The 17355-nt window shown below is 48.4% G+C and overlaps 1 protein-coding gene across 1 annotated transcript in view; it reads left to right on the forward strand.

Moving 5' to 3' along the window:
• Window positions 1-17355, forward strand: part of TRAM2 (translocation associated membrane protein 2) — a 263049-nt gene that overhangs the window by 215700 nt on the left and 29994 nt on the right. Inside the window, exons 6-7 of the mRNA XM_085610442.1 lie at window positions 3139-3223; window positions 4511-4581. Of these exons, the coding sequence (XP_085466568.1) occupies window positions 3139-3223; window positions 4511-4581 (156 nt within the window). The remainder of the gene's footprint in view (window positions 1-3138; window positions 3224-4510; window positions 4582-17355) is intronic.

Below are 17355 nucleotides of genomic sequence, written 5' to 3' on the forward strand. Positions count from 1 at the left end.
ACGACAAAGCACACGACCTCTTGAGAGCCAACAAACGTCTGTGTGCAGTAGAAGCTTTTTAAACCTTGCCCCCATTTGTTCACAAATATGAGCAAATAATCTTGATTTAAGAGGTCTGCTTTTAATGTAATTTATCATTTGAACCACTTTGTCCATAACTTTTCTGAATTCATTTCCAATGGTTTGCGCGACTAGTGCTTCGCGATGTAAAAAGCAAGAGTAATTATAATATTTTCATTCTTTCTTCGCTAAAGCCATAACACCTTTTGTTGAGCCAACCATTGAGGGTGCCCCATTGTGCATATTCCAACACAATTTAACCATTGTAAATTATTTTCCTTCATGAAGCAATCTAAAGTTTTAAATATATCCTCACCTCTAGTTCTCATTGGAAGTTCTAGGCAACACAAGAATTGCTCAATAATTCTGTCAGTATGACTGACGTATATAAAAACCAATAATTGAACTAACCCACAACTGTTGATTTGTCGAATTGCAAAGTAAAGATCATATTATCGTCTTGAAAGATATCCTTCATTTGCAGCTTAATGTTATCAGACATGTCTTGAATACGTCTTCCTATTGTGTTATCTGCCCAAGGGATTTTATTAACTTCTATCTCAAATTCTGGCCCAAACATTGTTCGAACAATAGCACAGCAAGATTCCTTTATGGTGGTTTCGGCAATAGTGTGTGGTTCCTTGTTTTTGGCAATTATTTGAGCAACCAAGTAACTAGCCTTTTGAGCTTTCTCTCATGTCTTCTTTCTCTTTGTGAATGATGCAGACTGCTTCTTTATTGATTGTGAAACCTCAATAAAGTACTCTACTGTTTTTCTGAGAAATGGCTGTGTTTTGAGGTAAAATTTAGTTTTAATTTATTTGGTACCATACTTTCATTTGAAAGTATGTCCCCACAAACTAAACACTGGGGACAACGATTGTTTTCATTACCAGAAAATGTGAACCCCAGTTTCATATAAGCTTCATTATATAAACGAGGAGTGGAGATTTTTCCTTTACACTTCTTATGTACTGAGACCGTTCAATTGATTCTTGCATTCTTTCCTCGATAGCTGCTACATTTTTGTTCATCGCAAACGTCATCTTCACCAGCTTTTCGCTTCTTAATTATAAACTTATCCATGTGTTTCCAGGCTTAGACCAGTCCAAAAATGACTACTTAGAACGACTGTCTCGTTGTGTAAACATTGGACCAATCAGGGACTTAATGTTTGAAAAGCTTAATGCCCAATTAGTAGCGGCCTATACAAAGGTTTCCCCACCTCTACACATATAACTTTCATTTTACATGCGTTCCTTTGGTTCTCCAGCTAGTTCACTCACTCATGTTATTTATGCTGCGCTTTCTCCAGTCGTGTTTCTCTGCTTATGTTGTTGCTCATTCCTCTGTTTCTATCGCTCTTCTGTTTCTCTCCTCTCAGTTATCTTTCTTTCGTTTCGCTCTTTTTTTCTCCCGCTTCTGTTTATTTCACTCCTCTAAATCTACTCTTCCTGCATCTCTTCCTTCTACCAATTATAGGACATGCCTCCTTCACGCTCCTTTGTTTGTCCCGCTCTTCTTCTTTTTCTCTGACTTCACTTCCCAGGCCCTTATTTTGATTATTTGGGTGCTATCGACCAACAACCCCCCCCCCCACCCCGCCCCCTCCCTCCTGGAAGCTTGAACAGGTCTGCGGAGGCTGGCAGCAGCGAGTTCTGCCGGAGTCACCAAAGCCTTTAGTCATCGCTGCTGCCAGATGCTTCCATGGGTCTGCAGGAGGGCAGCAGCAGTGAGCGCCGGAGGACTACACTACACTACACTACACTCCGCTAGCGAGGCTAATGGGGTTGTCGGCCTCCCCTGCCAGTAGATTGAATGAGACTGTGGGGGGCAGCGCAGCGAGCGATACACTGCAGGAGTGGCCAGCTGGAGACGCCGCAGTCTTTACTTACTGCCGCTGCCACTTCAGCACAGCGAGATGCTCCAATAAGGCTCGGTGCCTGCCACGGGAGACTTATCTTCCACAGGAACAGGCACTGCCTCAGTAACATGTGCAGTACCTTCCTGCATGATGCATAGACCGCGTCTTGCGCTACACACGCCTACACGGCAGCCACCACACTAATGTGTTGTGATACAGTTTGGGAAGCTCTGCTCTAGGGAGTATGCCCAGGTTTGTTTAGAAAGGGAGTAGTTATTGCTTGTTGTAAAACAGTGTATACTGCTTGTTGGAGTGATGTATTTGTAATGCTCGTTACTGAAAGTTATTTTTACTGTGATGGCCGACCAAGCTAGACTGTAATATTTGATATTTCCATCTTACCATTGACTTTGCAAGCTTCCTCGACACTCCCTGCTATGAAAGCTGATGGGTAACTTGGGAGGTTCAGTTGGGGCATAAGATACTGTCCTTGGCTTTATTGTATGCGCTCATCTTTATGATCTCATTCTCAGGTAGTTATCGTATTTTTACACTGTCTTTTCAAGGTAATTGGGTGTTTTTTAACAACTCTGTAACTTCCAGGAACATTTTGAATAGTTCCTTGAGGTAGTTTGATTAAAGCTGCAACATGACCCTTCTTTGCCTTCTGGAGTGCTCTGATGTTTCCATTTTTCAATGTCTGCTGCTTCTTAGTTTCCCAACCAGTCTCTTCACATTGCCCAGATCTTAGTTGATCCATAAACCAGCAACCTTCGTGTCGGATTTAGATTTGTGGGTGGTTTATACATCCAGCATTCTGGTCAATGTAGAGCAAAGGGAATAGACGAGGTCTCCTGAGTTTTCATCTGTGACGCAAGGGGTGTTTTATAAACGTGAATACTTTGAGGAACCTGGTCTGAGATACCCCGATAAGTATCATAGCTGTAATATCTATCACAGGGAGCCTAAATCTTCCAAATCATTTCCTCCTCCTACTTAAGATTGTACCACATGGGAACCAGAACGGACCCAGACGGGACCTAAAGTTGATATTTTGATTCTAGATAAAACACCCCAAAAAATAAGTGCTTGAGGCAAAGTCTATTCAGTAATAGTTCCTGCTGCTCTGTAAGCCAGATTATTCAAGTGCGACTGCGGCATTTTATTGACAAGTTGCAGAGTTTTGCCGGAATCTGACTTTGTTATTATTGTAGTTTCCAGGTCAAGTTTTTCTACCTTTGCCAGCTGGCTTACTGGCTCCATGCTCTACCTGAGCTGTACTTTCAGAAGGTGCGAAAGGTGAGTAACACGCATTGTTTTTCCTTGAGTCGTTCATAATGTGTAATGGGCTCTGTGGAACTGTGTAGCATGAGCCACTAGAGAAAGTACACTAGGTATTAACTGGGGGAAGAGTCATAGTGACTTTTTCTCTGTAACTGTAAAACAGTATTGTGCATTCAGCTTATTAAAGTCCAGTTTTCGAATTATATCGGTCAGGGCAAATGACTGGTCTGCATTGCTGCTGTGAAAATCTACATGTGCTTCTAAATTTGATGGCCACGGGCTGTATTACTTAAAGTACCCTTGGTGCGCAATGGTATGTGTGCCTGCTGTCTGAGCCCCTGAGGCACTTTTAGTATTACAGATTATACACGCTTGTGCAGCCTCTTCTGTATTACAGATAGTACAAAGATGTGGCACATAGTGCATGTGTCCCGGAGGCCAGGCTGCTGAAGGGGGGGGAATAGGGTGTCCCATAGACCTCCTGCCAAAAACTCTCATGAAAATGGGCGAAGCCATTCTCTGTTCCCCTTTAAAGCGGAGGCGGATGTCTCCTTTATTGTGAAGGACTAATTGGCTGCTTCAAACAGTCATTCTGCCTTTCACTAATGCACTGCCCTCTGGGCAGGCGTGAGTCTGAACCTTCCCTCTGGGCCGCACACTATATGTAATAAGCTGCACTGTCCCCGTTTGTCCCCGACGTACCCTATTAAAAGTTCTCCGTGGAGCAAACTGGGACAGTGTGCCATTGCCACCCTGTCTATAATATCCCTGGTACTTTTCCCCATCCTTTATTTCTTTATCGATATGGCCATTCCTGCTGCTCTTCCTCTCCCATGCTTCCTCTCCCTCCATCAAGACATTATTGTACGTCAGTCAAAACGGGAAGGTGACTGCATCACCACAGGCATATGCCAGGTTCAGTTTCAAACTGCTCAGGCCCTTCCTTTATTTCAGTTCCCTTCGAAATGCTTTTTTCAACTTGAATTATTGGGTGAACTCCATAGGTCAACCTCAGGTTATATGCTTACCAGCCCATCTGCCCCCTTCCTTCTCTCTGCACCATGTCACTACTGCCTGTTTGCTTTTCTCACTCCCGATTAGAAGACTAATTTGAATACCTGCTTTAATGCTGCTTACTTTACTTGTTTAAATGTCTTTTTTTTATACTCCCTCTTTTTTATATGTGTTTGTATGTAGTATTCTGTCCTAAATCGCTATAAACACGGAACCATATTGTTATGCATAATTTTTTTCAGTGAAGCGCAATGCTAAGTATGAATTTATTTTTTTGCTGTCTTTCAGGAGGAAATTCCACGTCACTTACAATATATCACTTTGTACCTGGTTCACATAGCTGGTGCCTACCTTCTAAAGTAAGTGGGCACATGGTTAGGTTTTAAGTTGTTTGCTTACATTCGATTGTCCTTTTTATGAATAATGGGAATGTCTTTTTCCTGTCTTACATGGTAATGTTCTCAAAAAACGTACCAAGATGTCAACAATAGTCTGCTACATCCACTCTCCTCAGAATTTTTTGTTGTTGCTTTTTTCTATTTCAGCAAGAGTTCTGCTTTGTTTATTCCCTCTGCAGTCTCTTTAATGTCCTAGATGCCTTACTTCCAGAACTGTATATCCTGTGGGTCACATGCTCTCTATGACTGGTGTTCAGTGCATAGTGTATGCCACTTAAACATAAACATAAAAAGCATAAGTGTAGAGTGCATGTTCACCTCCAAAGGGGTCTCTTGGCATTATTGATAGCAGGTGTTTCCTACCCAACTTATCACTACTCATTTTATAGACCTCAGAAACTTGAAATGCAGTGGAGCCACTGGAATTCGAGCATGTGATCATCTAGACCACCATTATTAGTGTTCGGCTACTGAGCAACCAGATCCAGCATTTGACTACCCTTTTCACTACTGGTTTTTAGAAACACAAGGGAAAAGACTGTTTAAGGACGCATACTCGTAGGGAATTCCAGGGATTTTTCTTTGCGATGGCCTCGAAGAGCCATGGAAGAAGATGCTGACTGCTTCATTCTTCGGTTGCTGATTCTGGCTCAGTTCCGTGGTCCTGTCCTTCTGGTAACCCTGGGATGGTGTGCAGAATAGGCCTGGGCGGTGATTTCAGCTCTGTTCACGGAGATTTCGTCACTCCGCGGAGTTCACGGAGTGCAGAAAACTCTGCTCCGCTTAGCGAAAATATTTCTGCTCTCTCCAACGTTAGGTTGACGAGCGCAATCTGCCACTCTGGTAGAATTTCTGCCCAAGTGGCAGGAAGATCAGCACGAACGGCAGTTTGCACTGCACTCCGCCGCTTGCGGAACTCCGCAGAGTTTTTTTGTCACTACGCGGAACTCCGCGAACACCGTCCAGGCCTTGTGCAGAAGCCAATAGTCCTTGGAAAGCCAACTGCTACTTTAGCAGATACCAAGAGAGTGATAGTACTGCAGTATTACATGGAATCCTGGCATGGCTCAAGAAGAATTCCAATAACGCCTCCACCATAGAAGCACAATAAATGGTTGTGCGCTGTATAGATACCAAATAACCGTAAAATGAAACCTACTCTCTGCTAAGATGCAGAGATCCATGTTGTTTCAGAAATGCTAAAAAAAATTTATAGCCTCAGAGCCACGAGGCCAATGTCCAATGGGGTTTTCTGTTAATAAAAACAGTGTTTAGCCCAACTGAAGGACTCTGTTTGTTTGCACATGTGAAAGGGGGGCTTAATTTTGTTACTTTTGTGGCATGTACTACATTTCCTGTTCTTCATTGAAGGGAGATCACTGTATCTGGAGGAATAGAGGGCCTAATACCAATAGCAGTGAGAACCTTGTGCTTTGAGTTTCATTCATCTACAGGAATAAGCCTTTGAAATATAGTCTTCTTCTCTCAGGAACTCTCCATAGATAATCATGAGCACTGAATATTCCCGCCCACATGCCGGGACCCCGGAGCAGTTCTTTCACAGTCACATCTACTTTTTTTTTGTTGAAACATTTTATTGTTTTCCAAATCAGCAAGTCATCAAACATCTCCCCACCTCCTCCCCTCCAGGAAGTACCGCACAGTTAACAGCAAAACCGACTCTCTAGGAGACGGAACAACCTTCCCCCCCCCCCGGTCCCCAACTCCCCCCTCCCCCACCCCATGTCAGTGTGCCCCCGTCCCCTACCCCTCTTCCCCATCCGATGCGCCCCTCCTCCCTGAGCAATAAGATACAGGAGCCCAACCTCTCCCTAAGCAAACAGAACCGTCCCTCGTGCCAAGCCAAGGTGCGGGCAGCCAGAGCCCACCGCCACTCCCCTTCTACTCTCGCCTCTCCGCTACCTCCTGCCTGTCAGACGTGCTCTCCCCGTCCCCAGCCTCAGACATCAACCCCTGAAGTTCTACCACTAACGCTTCCCACGCCCGGGCTGTCGCTAGCGCCTTGTCATCATCCCTTCGGAGGGCCAATTGCACTCGCAGCATACCCTCAGCCCCCGCCCATCGCGCCATCGCCGCCCGCCACCGCAAGAAGCTTGGCCCCCCCCCCCCCCCCCGGGACTTCCAGTGCAAAGTCAGTTCCCTCTTGGCCATTATCAACCCCAGATCATAAAACTTACTAGTAACCTTCGTGCGGCGAGTGTGGGGAAACCAGAGCAACAAGCATCTGTCACCTGGTTCAAGCAATCCACAACCGCTTCCCAGTAGTCGCCCAACTGCGAACAGGACCAAAACATGTGCCGAAAATCCGCGCCCTCTCCCCCACACCGTGGACACTGAGATACAGTCACATCTACTTAGCCTTACTTCGGAAAGGCCAGGAAATGTGACAGACTTGTTAAATTTAGCAGCCTTAAAAAACAGTCTATATTACTAATCTTAATGCATTACTTAAATAAGAATAATTCGAAGGAAATAAAGTTATACCCTTAAAAGTCACTTAAGTAAAATAAAAAGTTATCTTTTAAAACCTCCTTCACAAACGCTTTTTACTTCTTTTTAAAGTTAGATAAGGGGTAATACATAGCAATGTAGCCTGCATAGGCTGCAGAAATGTAACTGTGCAAGGAGGACACTGCACCTTTAAGGGCCTCTTGACCTCCAGTGTTCCATCTGGCAGTTTACTCAGTTCTTTTTACTGGCTTCTGCTCACAGGATCCTGGAGCAGAGCTCTGCCTTTTTTTGGAAGGGTTTTCCCTCAACAAATTTCATCTTAGGCTTTTTAAAGCCAATTTACTCAACATCCTTCAGAATGTAGAGTATTGTTGGATAATTTCTTAAACGGAAATCTATATTTTGGGGGGAGGGGGAAGAGTGCCATCTCTTTTTATGAACTGCCTAGAGTGCGGCAAAAAAAATGGCAAAAACAGACCCGCACAGGATCTGTATCTTAAGTTTGCCAGACTCTGAGGACCCCAAGATGTGTCCCCACAGTAAGACCCTCTCCATGTGCACTTTGAAGGAGAGGGACAAGATTCACCTCTATGGCCAAGTGAAGCACCACAGAAGACATCGTTCCTTGGTTAGAGAGACTTCAGAAGGGCGGGGAGAGACTTTTTCCTCTACCAGTCCCCGTGTGTCATGATCTGAGGACTCCTGAAGAGGGAGATCCAAAAAGAAAAGATTGCTTATAAACGATGTTCCCGCCCGACATTGAGAGGTACATCAACGTCGAACTTCAATGTCGAGACATTGCTCGATGTCAAGACTGTATTCAACCTTACTGACCAAGACAGCAGAGTGGCTTTCACAAATGAAAGGGCACAGACTTCCTTCAGAGTCTAATTCGAGGTTCTCCTGGGCCTATTCACCATCCATGCCGGCATCTCCAGTGACCATTCCTGATTCGCCAACACGCCTCCAGTTCCAATACAATACACTCCACCTCAGCACTCTCCTCCTCAAGCACCTCAACCAGCAATTCCAGTGGTACCTCCACTGCCAATTCTGCCAGCCACCCTATCTCGGCAACCACAGTCACCTCCTGTACCAGTGGCACATACACCAAGTCAACCTAGATCTTGCTCTCGTCACACCAGACCTCACACACATAGGTTTAGGTCAAAGTCAAAATCTAGATCCGACTGTCGTCCTCGTTCAAGGTATCACAGATGCTCACATTTGTCGTCCTCGTTCAAGGTATCACAGATGCTCACATTCAAGACGGAGAAGATACGCTACATTTAGGTCAACATCCTCAGAATCTCGTCGTCCAACTTCAGGATTGTATTTTCCTACCTTAACGGATTCAACTCCACCAAGAATATCTCCTATAAATGATATTAACACCTTCCAGGAGGTACTTATCAGGGGAGCTCATAAATTAAATATCGATTTACCGACTACTTCTACATCCACATCGGTAATTTTTGAGACACTTGTCCACAGCTAGACCACTACTTCCTTTGGTTCCAGGCCTTTTAGAACCAATGATCTGAACATTTTATCACTCCGGCTGCTGCGAAGGTGACTCCCTCACGCCTGCAAAAGAAATACAGACCACCTGATTAAAATCTGTCTTTTCTTTGCACAGATCCAATACCAGGCTGTCATTGTTTGAGCAGCTCGGAAACCTCATGCCACTTCCCCATCTTCCACAGTACCTCCTGATGAGGCGTGCAAGAAATTGGATTCAGTTGGCAGAAAGGTCTGTGGAACTTCTGAAGTTTCCATGAAAGCTGCTAGTGCAACTGCTCTCCTAGGACGCTGTAATAGGTCCATTTTGAGACTCCATTCAACAGTAATAGAAAGTCACCCTAGAGATGGGCATTAGGTTTTCCAGGAGATTTTTAATGAAGGAATGATGGTGTCAACCCAAGTTATCAGTGCTGGAGCCGAGGTCTCCACTCTAGCAGCTCATGGTTATTGTGATGGACTAGCACTTCGGTATTCATCTTGGCTGAGACTCCACAAGTTCGAAACCAGGAGCTCAACACTGAATTCTCAACCTGCCTTTTTCAGGTAGCACTTAATTTAGCTCTCACCCTGACAATATGTCTAGAATTAAATCCAAGCTTGACACATTCCAACCTGTCGGATTAGAGAAATGGAGAGAATATAGGAGACATTTCTGTAGGCCCTATGACCATCACTATTTCCAGTAGAGGGTTCAAATCTTATTGGACTACAGGACAGAAGCAACAATAATCATCTCAGCCACGTAGACATCAACAACTGCACCGTCCGCAAAGAGGCAGAGGAGGACAGCAATCATCTGCCCAAAACACTACAAGAGGTGGCAAGCAATGAGTCATCTCTTCACCCTCTTCCGTTGCCTACTCCAGGAGTGGGGGGGGGGGGGGGTGGAGTAGAACATATTTCCTGAAAGAGTGCAAAGAATAACCACCAACATATGGTTCCTGGATATTATAGAGCATGGATACTGTCTCGCATTCAAGTGTCCAACACCATCTATTCCACCAAAGAAACCTTCCCTTTACCAATGTGAAAAACTGTAACAAGAAGTATCCATCCTCTTGCCGAAATATGCAGTGGAGAAGGTCTGCTCTCCCCTGTGAGGAATGGGAAATTATTCCTGTTATTTTCTGGTGAAGGAGAAAGGACCCAAAACAGATACAGACCTATTTTAGACCTCAGGAAAGCAAACAAATGGGTTCACAGAGACAAATTAAGGATGTTGGCTCTTCTTACACTCAACTCCCATCAAGGGGACTGACTTTGCTTGATTGACGTGCAAGATGCCTATTTTCACATTCCAATAGCCAAAAAACATTGAAAATTCTTGAGGTTTACTGTGGGAAGAGACCACTATCAATACAAGGTCCTTCCTTTCGGCCTCCAAATGTATTGCGGTTGTAGCAGCCCACCCACGAAAAAAATTATCTTTGTTCATCCATATGTGTACGGTTGGCTCATCAAGGCATCTTTCTATCCGCAAGCAAGCCGATATTTATCATCTAACAGTTATGACTCTCAATCGACTAGGTCTACAAGTGATTCACAACAAATCCATCTCAACACCTGTTCAAACTCTGCATTCCTTGAGTGTAGTTTTAGACACAATACACGCAAGCGTTTCCTTTCGGAGGAGATTCAATTATCTGTTTTTCAGAAATGTTGTAATCTGAAGAAAACATCCCATCCACCAGTGAGGAAAGTCTCTTCCCTCCTGGGTTCAATGGCATCATACATCTTGCTGCTCCTGCATGCACGTCTTTTCATGCGGCCTCTCCAACAATGTCTGGAATATCAATGAGATCAGCTCTTTAGAAGATGGAAAGACAGAGTTATACTGACCACTGATGCAAAAGAATCACTCAAATGCTGGTGTGGCTCAGAAAATCTCAAAGGGATGACTTTCCACAAAGACATCCCGGCCCAAACCATAGTGATGGAAGTTTCCGTAACAGGTTGGGGTGCTCATATGGTCTGTCTACAGATTCAAGGCTTGTGGTCTCCGTAGGAACAGTCTTACCAAATCAACCTTCTGGAACTGATGGCAGTAAATCTAGCCCTAAAGGCTTTCCTCCCGTCGTTCAGAAGAGACTCTCTCCATGTTCAGACAAACACTACAACAACCATTCATCATCTGAACAAGCAAAGGTGGACCAGGTCCAAAACTCTGTCCCTGGAAACACAAATAATCTGGAAGTGGCTCATCTGCAGGGAAATCAAGATTACAGTTGTCTGTTTTCCAGGAAACCAGAATGCTCCAGAAGACACTCTCAGCAAAGAGTCATTCAAGAAAATCACGGATGTGTTCTAAATGATGCTGTACTTCACAACATCTTTTCCAATTGGGGTTTTCCCCAAATAGATCTTTTCGCATATGGTAAAAACAAGAAATGCTGAGCTTCGCCTCAAGGTTCTACCAACCATGCACACAGAGAAAGTCTCTATGGATGGACTGCTCAGGCAAAGTTCTTGATGTCTTTCCTCCAATTCCCCTGCTGCCAAAAGTGATCATCAAGTTCTCACACTTGAAAGCCAGAAGGATTGCGATTGCTCTGATGTGACCCAGATAGTGGTGTTACATGGATCTCCTTTACCTCTGAGTGTCCACACAGGAGGCTGCTGTGCCTACCAGATCTTCTTCATAAATATGGAGGCCAGATTCAACATCCCAACCGTCACTCATTAAACTTGGCTGCATGGCTCCTGTACGCATACAGTATGGTCACCTGAATCTCCCTCAGGAATGCATGGATTTTCTGAGAGAAGCCAAAAGACAATCCACTTGGACTTCCTAGTCCTTGAAATGGAAGAGATTCTGTATCTGGTGTTCTCAGACCAATTTCAATCCTCTTACCTGTCAGGAAGAGGCTGTTCTGTAGTAGGGGATCTCTGTGTATAGTCATAATCTAGTGAATAGTCCCGCCCATGTGCGTGGACCCCGGAGCAATACAAAATAATCTCTAAAAGGTGACAAATCATGCAGACCTGCATACACCTTTAAGAGAGAATTTAATTTAAAGACAGATAATGCAGCCTATACCCACAGGCTACACTGTCCAGTACTTCAACTAGAATTCCACCAACATCCACAAACAGCCCTGCCTGTCTAGTTTTTCTCCACAAAGGAAAAAACCCTGCCTCTACCAGCAAAAGCCTCTGGAATGATAGAGAGGAAGGAGAGGACAGACAAGCCCCATAGGCTGCCATTATGTGGCTTGGAACAGGATACTGTGCCTTTAAGAAAACTTTCCAGTTTTCCAGAACTTTCCCCAGTATCCCAGAATGCCCAGCAGGTCCCATTTACTTTCAGTTCTTTTTTCCGGCTCCTGCTAGCAGGACCCTGGAGCATTGAGCTCTCCCCTTTCAAGGGTTTAATTGAGATTTTGGCAATTTTTGTAATTTTTTCTTGTGTTTAGTAGCTGGTACTGTCAACATGCCTGGCTTGTTCGACAAGTGCCCGGAATGTGGTCGAAAGAAGGCTAAAACTGATCCACACGAGGTGTGCATAGGTTGCCTTCCCCAGTCCCACGTGCCTGAAAGCTGTACCATCTGCCACTCGTTCTCTGCAAGGACCCTGAGGGACAGAATGAAGATCAGGCTTCAAGTTCTGGAGGAACGAAGACTGAAGGCACCAGGTGGGTCTGGAGGGGCTGATTTGGCCCATACTGAGGCCTCTGGGGGGCTCCCCAGGGGCAGGAAGACCAGTAAGCGCTCCCACTCCCCGTCGACGTCGAGGGCGTCGACGGCGACGTCGAGGAGGATGACCACCTTCTGTTCGCCGTCCCCCCAGGGCTCTGGGGAGAAGCGGCGTCTACGATCGCCGTCGAGGGACTTGAATAGGCCGCCGTCGACTACATCGGCGTCGTCGGCGACGACGCCGTCGTCGGCCCCGTCCAGCGGTCGTCGTCGAGATGGGACCCGGCGTCGGCATTCGCCGTCGAGGGATCGCAGCTCGCCGTCGATGAAGAGGAGAAGGAGATCGACGTCGAGACGCTTGAGGTCGCCGTCGAGGCGAAGGTCGCCGTCGAGGCGAAGGTCGCCGTCGAGGCGAAGATCGACGCCGAGGAGAAGATCGGCGTCGAGGCACGGGTCGCCGTCGAGGCGCAGGTCGCCGTCGAGGCGCAGGTCGCCGTCGAGGCGCAGATCGCCGTCGAGGCGCAGGTCGGCGTCGAGGAAGAGAGAGTCACCGGGATCGGTGTACTCGGTGGTGTATACGCCGCCGCGGATGCCTCCGTCGCCTCCTCCTCTCCCGCCGACGCCGCCTCCACCGCCACCACCACCACCACCTCCACAAACACCTCCACCGCCGCCACCTCCACCACCGCCACCTCGGCCGCGGGCGCTGCCTCCGCCGCCCCAGCCTCTGTCGCTGCCACGCACCCCTGTGGGGCCGCCGCCGGTTCCTCCGCGGTCGGTTTCCCTTCCACGGTACCCGACTCCGCCGCAGGGGACCCCGAAACCACGACGCCCACGGTCGCCTGGACCAGCGAGACCGGTGGACAGGCCGAAGCCGAAGAGGTCGCGCTCCCGCTCTCACAGGAGGAGAAGATCACGGAGCCGTGGACGGTCTTCGTCGGACTCAAGACGACGCCGTAGGAGGTATAGGTCCAGGTCGCGCAAGCGCTCCTCGGACAGAGGCCTTTCCCCGACGCTGTCGGACTCCCCGGGGACGAGGGTGTCTCCGGTGGACGACTTGGTGTCTTTCCAAGAGGTGCTGTTGCGAGGGTCTGCAAAGTTGGGTATCACGGTGACGGTTCCAACACCCACGACGTCCGTGATATTCGAGACGCTTCATAAAAAACACCTGTCTCGCCCCCTACTGCCTTTGGTACCAGGACTGGTGGAACCCGCCTTGGAGCTGTTCCTTACTCCCGCGACGACGAAGGCCGCTCCTTCCAGGCTCATGAAAAAGTACAGGGCCCCGGAGTCGGATCCGTCATTTCTGAGAGTGGACCCGAAGCCGGATTCGGTGATTGTGACGGCGGCAAGAAAACAACATGCGACCGCCCCGGCCTCCACGGTTCCACCCGACAAAGAAAGCCGCTGGCTGGATTCTGCGGGCAGGAAGGTGTGTGGCACCGCCGCCACCACCATGAAGGCGGCGAGTGCAGGGGCTTTGTTGGGCCGTTACGACTGGGCCCTGTGGGAGTCCCTGCAGCAATATGCAGACCTCCTGCCACGGGACAAGAAGGAGGACTTCTTGGAGACGGTGCGCGAAGGCATGCTGGTGTCGAATCAAACGATCAGCGCAGCGGCGGACGTAGCTTTATTGGCCGCCCACGCCTACTGTCACGGCGTCCACCAGCGGCGTCATTCGTGGTTGCGCCTGACGTCCCTCAAGCCAGAGGCGCAGCAAAGAGTGGCCAACCTGCCCTTCTCGGGGGAAACCCTGTTCGGGAAGCATGCGGACGATGAGATGGCCCGCATGAAGGCTGAAGCGGAAACCCTGACGGCCGTCGGGTTGGAGAAGGCCGAGAAAAAGAAGCGCCCGTTCCAAAGGAGGTTCGGATCGTCGGGCAGAGGGCGAGGGCAGGGCTCGGGACAGCAGCAGCCACAACAGCAGCAGTTCCGCAAGCCCTTCCAGAAACGCCAGAGGGGTAGAGGAGGCCAGCAGGCTACTACCACAACCAAGGGCCCGGCCGGGTCTCGGCCCTGAGCGGTTACTTCCCCCTCAACCGTTACCCACTCCAGTGGGGGGAAGCATTCAATTTTTTCCGGCAGAGTGGAGAAAAATTACTCAGGACAAGTGGGTGCTGAATATTGTTTACAATGGATACAGTCTTCGGTTTATCAGCCCGCCTCCAGCGATTCCGCCGGTCAGCTCTCGATTCCAGCTGAGAGAGTTCCAGGCGGAGGCAGACATTTTGTTGAGAAAAAAGGCGGTAGAAGAGGTACCTCTGTCTCAAAGGGGAAGAGGTCTGTACTCTCGGTTCTTCCTCGTTCGCAAGAAGGACAAGAACGAGTTCAGGCCCATTCTGGATTTGAGGCAGGCAAACAAATGGATTCGCAGAGAGAAGTTCCGTATGCTTTCGTTGCACCAGATTTACCCTCAGCTGCAACGGGGAGACTGGCTCTGTGCCATAGATCTACAGGATGCGTACTTCCATGTGCCCATAGCGAGGAAGCACAGGAAGTTCCTGCGATTCCAAGTCGGCGCCAATCACTATCAATACACAGTACTGCCATTCGGGCTAAAATCTGCGCCCAGGACTTTTTCGAAGTGCATGGCGGTGGTGGCGGCACACCTGCGGAAGAACAAGGTGTTTGTCTACCCGTATCTGGACGATTGGCTGATCAAGGCATCATCCTTTGCGGAAGCGCAAGAACACTTCCGATGGACGTGCGAGCTCTTGCACAAGCTGGGGTTACACGTCAACATGTCCAAGTCGGTCACGACTCCGGTCCAGTGCATACAGTACCTGGGGGCCTCCATCGATACGCGGTCAGCAAGCGTGTCTCCTTCGGAGGAGAGACGGTTATCACTCCTTCGGAAGGCTCAGGACCTCAGGACTGCTCCATCGACAACAGTGCGGAAGGTGTCGTCTCTACTGGGATCGATGGCCTCCTGTATCTTCCTCACGCCTCACGCTCTGCTGCACATGAGACCACTGCAGGAGTGTTTGGAGGATCAGTGGGATCAGAGGACAGGCTCTTGGGACGACAAGATACGCCTGTCGCTGCATGCTCTTCAGTCTCTGAAGTGGTGGTGTTCGGCGGAAAACCTCCTCAAGGGGGTTCCCTTCCACAAGGACATTCCCACGACGAGTGTCGTGACGGATGCGTCTCTCCAGGGCTGGGGAGCGCATTCCGGGGACTTGCAGATTCAGGGGAAGTGGTCTGCTTTGGAAGCGACGTACCACATCAATTTCCTGGAACTCAGATCTGTCTTCCTGGCACTGAAGGCCTTCCTTCCGTCCTTCCAGACCAACTCGCTGCTGATACAGACGGACAATACAACCACGATGTATTATCTCAACAAGCAGGGGGGGTCGAGATCGCGCACTCTGTCGCAGGAGGCGCAGGCGATCTGGCGCTGGCTGCTGGCCAGAGGACTGACGATTACGGCCACGCATCTGCCAGGAGTGCAGAATGCTCAGGCGGACGCCTTGAGCAGGCTGATTCAGGAAAACCACGAATGGGTCACAAACGACGAAGTACTAGGAGAAGTCTTCGCAAGGTGGGGGACTCCAGACGTAGATCTGTTCGCCACCGCCGAAAACAGCAAATGCCGAGACTTCGCATCCAGGTACTACCAGCGGGGGACGCTGGGGAATGCGCTATGGATCGATTGGTCGAACAGCTTTCTGTACGCTTTTCCACCCATTCCCCTGATTCCGGCGGTGCTCATCAAGTTGTCCCAGTCCAGGGCGCGGATGATCCTGATCGCCCCGGAGTGGCCCAGGCAGTGGTGGTTCACGGACCTTCTTCACCGGTCTCTCCTTCCTCACATGCGGTTGCCGTGCAGGCCGGACCTTCTCACGAAGTTCGGGGGGCGGATGGTGCACCCCAACCTCTCGTCTTTGAGTTTGGCGGCATGGCTCCTGAAATAGTGCAATATGGCCATCTGAATCTACCAGACGATTGTATGGACATTCTGAAGGAGTCTAAGCGACCTTCCACTAGAACATCCTATGCTTACAAGTGGAAGAGGTTCTGTATCTGGTGAAAGTCCAAGAACTTTGATCCGACGACATGTAAGGAAGATGTCATCCTTCCATACCTTTTACATCTGGCGCAGTCTGGCCTTAATTTCCATTCCATTAAGGTTCATCTGGCTGCTTTGACTGCTTACAGGAAATGCCCTTCACAGACTTCCTTCTTTCAGATCCCTGTGGTCAAGGATTTTTTGGAAGGCTTGAAGAAAGTGTTTCCTCCCGTCAGACTTCCCTCGCCTTCCTGGGACTTGAATGTGGTGCTGTCCAGACTGATGAAGGAGCCTTTTGAACCCATTCACAAGGCTTCATTGCAGCACCTATCCTGGAAGGCGGCGTTCTTAGTGGCCATTACATCGGCCCGCAGGGTGAGTGAACTTCAGGCATTATGTTGTCAAGAACCTTATACTGTATTTCATGCTGCTAAGGTTGTGATGCGTACTCACCCTAAATTTCTTCCTAAGGTTATCTCTGATTTTCATGTCAACCAGACCATAACTTTACCTACGTTCTTTCAGAATCCCTCGTCGCCAGCGGAAAGGTCTCTCCATTCCCTGGATGTTCGGAGGGTGTTGAAATTTTATCTGGATAAGACCAAGGATATTCGTAGATCTGACCAATTGTTTGTTAACTATGGCTCAGTCAGGACGGGTCTTGCGACCTCTAAGCAGTCCATTTCTCGGTGGATTGTGTCCTGCATACAATTGTGTTATCAAAAGGCTAATAAGACCTTAGGGGGTAAACCTAAGGCTCATTCCACCAGGGGCAAAGCTGCCACGACGGCTTTGCTGCGTAATGTTCCGATTGCGGAAATCTGCAAGGCGGCCACTTGGAAGTCGGTCCATACCTTTGCTGCGCATTACTGTCTGGACACGGATGCCAGGGCAGATGCTCAGGTTGGGCAGGCTTCGCTGCGAAATCTGTTCGCACAGTAGTGGTAGTGTCTTGTGGGTTCTCCACCGCTTTTGTTGTGTGGGGATGGGCTTGCCATTCTATTCACTAGATTATGACTATACACAGAGATCCCCTACTACAGAAGGAGTAGTTTCTTTTCTGTAACTCCAGTTCTGTAGTAGGGGTATCTCTGTTA

The sequence above is a fragment of the Triturus cristatus genome, chromosome 6 (genome assembly GCF_964204655.1).
Source record: "Triturus cristatus chromosome 6, aTriCri1.1, whole genome shotgun sequence".
Classification (NCBI taxonomy): Eukaryota; Metazoa; Chordata; class Amphibia; order Caudata; family Salamandridae; genus Triturus; species Triturus cristatus.